The 6773-nt window shown below is 36.9% G+C and overlaps 1 protein-coding gene across 1 annotated transcript; it reads right to left on the bottom strand.

Moving 5' to 3' along the window:
• Window positions 1–1726: 1726 nt before the first annotated feature.
• Window positions 1727–2872, bottom strand: LOC136802595 (uncharacterized). Its single transcript, XM_067059349.1, has 2 exons — window positions 2782–2872; window positions 1727–2482 (listed from the first exon to the last, which is right to left on the bottom strand). The coding sequence occupies exons 1-2, from the start codon at window positions 2787–2789 to the stop codon at window positions 1834–1836; spliced, it is 657 nt and encodes a 218-aa protein (XP_066915450.1). The 5' UTR covers window positions 2790–2872; the 3' UTR covers window positions 1727–1833.
• Window positions 2873–6773: the final 3901 nt, after the last annotated feature.

Below are 6773 nucleotides of genomic sequence, written 5' to 3'. Positions count from 1 at the left end.
GTTGAATTTTGGTAATTTTTGACAATTTTTAGGATGGAAATTAGAAAACTTTTCATTTTTTTCGTCTACTTTTCAGGTTGGGAAACATTTATATCTATTTTTATTTTTTTTGACAGGTTCCCAAATTTACCAAATATTCATTTTTATAATGGTCCATTTATTAAAGGCAGTGGCACGTCCCCGTTGGCCGTAAAGGTCCGTGCTCCACGGACTTGTTGCTGTTTCGACCAAGCGTAGAGGCGTAACTGTATTTTTGGCCTTGTAAGGGACCAATCCTAAGAATAGCATTTTTCATGGGATGCAACCGCAAGTGATTGGTTGAAAAGCTAGATAGAAAGCTAGAGACTCTTTTGAGAGAGGACCCGCAAATTATGCCTGGCAAAGTTTTTACAGGCGTGACCAAAATGGTGGTAAGTGGTTAGATCGTGTAAAAAGCTTTTGCTCTACAAGATAGTAAAAAAAATTGGCTAATTTGAGGCCTCGAGTCTTAACCACTTGTTGCTTATAAAAAATGTATATTCTAATTATCTATCTATCCAAATGTTATTAAACAAATACTTAAGATGATAAATCAATAAATTATAAATCAGGAAAGGAGAAAGCTTGATAGGCACTTTGGATATATAGGGTAGACTTGCGAAATAATGGGGGGAGGTGCCACCCAATATTTGAAAATCGGAAATTTTAGTTTTAAAATTCGAGGAAAAACCGAAATTTTGTAAATTTTGGGGCCCTTTCCGGAACTTTTTAACTTAGGCTTTTAAGGGATAAATATTGGAGTTTGTGTTTTCTTGTAATCCTTAGGGAAACTGAAATTCAATATTGTGATTTTTACGACCCTTATAGGGACTTTGAAGGTCCAAAAAGGTACCCTTAAAGGCGGCATATACCCATACCCCTCCCTTTGCCTTAGTACCCCACGGACGGATAGTTATTACGTACATTAAACCATCTTATCGTCTACACCAGATCAAGATGGGAATAGTTTAGGAGGAGGGATAAACTTGAAATCGATGGTTAGCCCAGGACGGAGTAAGCAGTGACGTGTGTTCCAAACTCTACATCGTTAACCGCACTGACGACTGTAAACTCTGCGCTCATATTTTTCCCATGTTACTGGCCCTCTAACGGGACGATAGTATCGTCTATACGTACATTATTAGACTCCCGTTAATTCGAACCCACTCATACATTCAAAATTGGATGGGGAGGGTTATGTGTAAATGATGAGGGTCGACTTTTTTCCAGTTCAAAAATAACGAAAGTCAAAATAGTCCTTCTAAGGGTCAGGATTTTTCCCTTTTTGGCCCTCTTTATACGAAAAGCACAAAAAGTCAAAAGATTTCTAAGGTTAGGAATTTATTCGATAGATCTGTGAAAACTTTAAAATTCGGCAGGAAAAGAGATTTTCAGTTATTCTATGTAAAATTCTTTCCCCAGATATTCAATATTTCTCCCTGCATATTCAATATTTCAGGTTGTATGTTCATTTAGTAACCTCAAAATTCCGCAAAATTTCCAACAACCATTCATATGATTTTTGCTTCCCAAAAATTCTCATACCGCGTTCTTCATTTTCAATTCATTTCCCTATGAAAATTCATCTCTACATCGGTTAAGATTGTAAATAAAGTAAATCAATAAACCATCTGTTTATCAGCTCGTGTGAGAAAACCATTATCATTGTGTCTTTGTAAGGATCAAATATGGGGATCTAATCAGACAAACAGATCTGTAGCGTTTTAAGCAATTTTAGGTTTTTATATGTTCCTGCATCTTCTAAAATTCTAAATTTTAGAGATTGACCGAAGAAAATTTGTTAAGGAATATCAATTATGCAACTGCAGTAAGTCGATCGACTGATAATTTTCTTTTATCCATAGTAGCACTGACAAGTCGAGGTGAAATTCTAGTGTTTGAATGTTTTGAATTTAATCTATCAGTAGTTGGGGTAACGTTTGTGATTTTTGCATTTTTCTCTCCTGATGACGGTCTGATTGTTTGTGTCACGTCTAGCGATAAAGAACGGTTCAATCTAGGGGTTGGTTCAGCACTTGGTCTTGAGGGTGTGATTGAAGAAATTCGTCTGCGTTGTTGTGTGATGGTGGCTGCTGGTTGTGATAAGACGGAACTACTTCGTCTAGAGCTTTGTAACTCAGGTAATGTATATCGTGAGTTAGATCTGAGTCTGTTTACACTATCTGGTCCTGAAACCGATGCTCTTTTTCCTTGAGGTAAACACGCTGCGGGTAACGAAGAACGACGCTGTTGGAACGCACGAATTTGTTGTCGTTCAAAAGCGACTTCGAAATGTTTCATTTGCTTTTTAATATGATTGAGTTCGTTATTCAAAGTGAAGTCTAGTACGGCGTTATTTAAGCGCGCTTTGAGCTCTGACGGATAGCATGAGGTTGTAGGTGTGATGTGACGATGACGTTCAATCTCTTGATCAAGACGTCTTGTTGATGTTGATGTCAATCTACTGTAAAAATAGATTGAAAATAAATTTAAAGTCTTAAGATATCAAGAATTTTTCGATTGCAAGTAGACTAAATTCTTCGAATTTTAGAACAAAGTTTTTAAACCTTTACCCCTAATCGACCTAATTCACGCAAATTGTTTTCGAAAGTCACACATCCAAACATGAAAGAGCCTGGGGAAATTCTAATAATTTGGGCACATTTGCTTTTCACATGTACGTAAAATTTTACTTAAGACCTTGAAAAGTGGGGAATTTCCCTAAGCTTGAGAATTAATTGGAGACTTGATAAAAATTCTTACCCTCTCATCTTTGCTGGAAGATCTGTAACAAGATTGTTGCCAAAGATTTCAATCTACTTTTTATCTAAAATAAAAGACAAAATATACCAATGATCTTAAAATCGGCAGTTTGATTCTACAAAATAAAATGAAAAATGCACCACCTTAAAAAAACTTCATATGTTTCTGTGTCTTTTGTCTGTTTCATATCAACAGTAAACAAAAATTGTCCAAGTTCAGTGAACTAGACAGTGAGAGGTCAAACGGAACTCTCAAAAAGTCAAGATATTGCCAATCATCGCACTGTTTGAAGATTTTAAAACACATAAAAGTATTATCCGTTTGATCAAAGTGAGACTTTAATCGGATTATCGGATTATTTCGAAAATATTTTTGGCCAATTTTCAAATTTGAAACGTAAATAGACGTCAAGATACGATAACAGAATTTGTAAAATTTAAATGGACGTGTGAATGAAAATTTATTGGCAATAAACAAGATCATTTATCGCCTCCAGAATTAAAAAAACCTTTTAAATTATCCAGGATTAATCTGAGGGTCCTTAAATTAGGATACTGAAAAAGACCAATAAATTCTCGGTCTTTGGGTGAAGATGTTCCGTATGCTGATTTGAATTTATACAGAAATGGTTGCCTGTCCTCAGTTAGTCGAGTGCTCGTAATTGAACCCCCCCCCCCCGAAAAAGCTATATTGCTTCGCGAAAAAGTTTTATACTGACAAACTCTAACACATATGTATCCAAGAGCTTTCATTCCAACTACTATGTAATCTAATGGAAATGTTTCATATTATATATACCAAAAACAAATAGTCATCATAAAGTTATAAAACATTTTTTCATGAAAACAAGAAAGGGACAAATAGAAAGATTTCCCTGATAGCTGAAAGTATCAATTTCCACCTACATTGAAGCTTCATCGAATTACATTTAAACTGTGACGAGCCAAAACTTTTAATAAGGAATATCGACGTCTCATTGAAGGTAAGAAATGTCGTAAAGTTTCCCGGCCATTAATTCAGGTCTTAGGCCGCCAAATCAGGGCTCGGGCCGCTTACGGAGCCGTCAAACCTGAAGCTCAGCTGATAAAACGCCTCTTTTATTGTTAAAACAAAAGCCGTAGAAACTTCTCACTCCCCCAAAAAGCACATCCAAAGGGCATCGTGTGAACCTTCCCTTCCACACTAGCTTTGGTTTTTACCACCCACTATTTGGCTTGCTAATACAAGAAGACAATTATTGTTTAATTTTAAAGTTATATCACGTATACAAAACAGAACAGTAAGGTCTCAATTTCAAACAATGAGAACCGACACATTGTATCTGTTGAAAGTTTCCACTAACTGATAATCGAGTGCAAACGATGAACTAAAATATCATTTGACCTGGCATGATAAGTTTAGCATACCAACATTTTTGAAAGATTACGTAATTTCGAGAACGTTGATAACCATGACACAGTATCAATGAACAATTCAACGAACCTCCAATAAGGGGGGTTTGTAGGGGTTCGAAATACCGTTTCCCCGTCAAAGTTTTTGCTGAATCCCGGAATCCCGGCTTGTACAGGGCAAAAATGTACCTAAATACCGTCACAGTCTCATTTTAAAATACCGTTTTCCCGTCTCTTTTTTCGTAAAATCCCGTAATACGGTACTAAAAAAGGGCCAATCCCGTAATACGGTACTAAAAAAGCGCCAATCCCTTCACACCGTAAAAGTACAACCACCCCAATAAGTCTTCTCCTTTTTTCCTCATTACAGTGGACCCTAAATTTTCGTGTACCATATATACATATTAACCAAACTCTTTCAGTAAATCATCAAACCTCTGCACCATTATAGATGACACTTTTCAATTATTCAACAACATAGGTTATAATGCATTTTTATGTTTTACAACCGCCCAAAACGGCTATTTTTGCAGGGTAAAAAATGGGTCCCATGAACACAGTGAGGGTACACACTGTAGAGACAATCAGAATATTTCTAAAAGATCTTATCAGCTACCCACGCAAATTATCGTTTTTACCTATCAGCCAACCTACCGATCAGAAAATCCCAGAAAAAATTGATTATGTGGGAGGATATAACATTTTTTTTTTAATTTACCTCTTGAACATGTTGAGTTTTGACCCTCGGGACAGCAGATCTTACCCCCGAACAAGCATCAGTTGACCTCATGGAAATTCAATATTACCCCCAAACAGAGCAAGTTTACCCCCTGACAAGGCAGATTTTTTTAGATTTTTCATTCACTACCCCTGGACACCATATCCTCCATCCCCATGTACGAACATTCTCTGGAAGAGCCTGAGCGGGTGACTCGTCCCGTCTTAAGACCGGTCTCCACTTGCGTGCGCTGCGATCGCACTTTTTTGCTCGGAAAAAAGATAACATCATAAAAATGTAGCCCGCGCTCGAAAAAAAAAGTTGAACATGTTTCATCTTTTTTCAACCTTTACGTCAGGATCGCACCAATGGAGTTGCTTCATTTTTCATTTGACCAATAGCGTGGAAGCTTTGCACGAAAAAGCGCGATCGCAGCGCGCGCAAGTAGAGACCGGCCTTTAGGGAAACTAGAGGATTCATCAACGACGTAAACAATAAAAACACGCGAACTGCGAATTAAGAAATAACGCAGCAAAGCATACAAATTTCATATAACCAGTAGTAAAATTGAAAAAACCCAAAATTTATATTTTTAAAAAACATGACACTCGAGAATCGTGCACTTGTCAACCCACGAAAGTTTAAGTAAAATTTCTTAAGTAAGTATGGATGAAACTACACGGCGGCACTTCAAATTATTGACCTAATATTAGTTTGTTCAGCAAAACCCAAATATTCAACTCTATTTTCTTTTAAGAAAGATAAAACGTAAAAAAGTTGTAAGAAATAATCTTTTGAGTCACTTTTGTCACAGGTATCTCAGGTATGGTTGGTTAACCTACCAACACTAAGAAAATCTGTATACCATTAGTTACGAAAGATTATATCCCACGAGAAATTATTTAAAATTATAATCCTCCCCTTAAATGATCATAGCTCATGAAGGTTCTTATTAAAGATATAGGTTTGATGACCCTTATAAAAATCAAGTAGAACTTCTAGGGCTTGAAGATAGTTCTTAAAGGAATTACTAAGTGAAGGTAATTGAAAGTCCAGCACAGTTTTTCACAGTTATCAGTGGGAAGTCTATGTTTGTTTAAAAAAATAAACAAGAATATACACTTTAAAGCACACACCTTGTCATCTTTAAGTCAACGTGATGGTTGAAAAGTTACAAAACGGGACCAACCTGTAGAGATAGAGAAATTTGAGTTGTCGAGCTGTCAATAAAGTTTCCGGACTTCCGCGTGGGATTCCTAACTGTGCTGTCGTTTAATTAAGCCGAAAACAAAAATGGGTAAATGTCTCAAAAAAGCTTACCGGGCCGTTAAAGACAATAAATGCAAGTGAATAAGTATATATAAATAAGGGTGATCTGGCTGCCCAATTAGGGGATACTATAAACCCTAGCGACCATCCCTCCCTAACCCGCAGAGAAAAGCCGATTGCTACTATACAAGAGATTCCAATGTTTAAATCGTCGGGCGTAGCGCGCGACAAGGTAGACACTAAGGGAATCGAATCCACCCCCCCCCCCCCTGGATGGTTATACGATGTAAATTAGGGCAGACTTGTTAGTAACATCAGAACGTCTGCATCAAGTGCTTTCGAACGCTTTACACTCGCACTATTCTTAGGTGTCTAGAAAATTCCCATCCTTGTTAATTATTCATTTTTTCCAACCGTTTTCGGTCCTTATTTGAAAATATTTACATCTGTCAAAAGAGGCGTCCCTTATTTTGCTCTGAATAGGCTGGTCTTTGTCTATATTTACCTTTTTGCCCCCCCCCGTATTTAGAGATTCAATCTTCCACCAACCCCCCTTGTAATTACTTTCCCCGTTTGTTAAATTTTGAAGATTTTTCCAAAAGAAGAAGTGGCTT

The sequence above is a fragment of the Clytia hemisphaerica genome, unplaced genomic scaffold, assembly GCF_902728285.1.
Source record: "Clytia hemisphaerica strain Z4C2 unplaced genomic scaffold, Clytia hemisphaerica genome assembly, whole genome shotgun sequence".
NCBI lineage: Eukaryota > Metazoa > Cnidaria > Hydrozoa > Leptothecata > Clytiidae > Clytia > Clytia hemisphaerica.
Note: the sequence above shows the minus strand (reverse complement) of the source record. Positions and strands in the feature narration are given on the sequence as shown.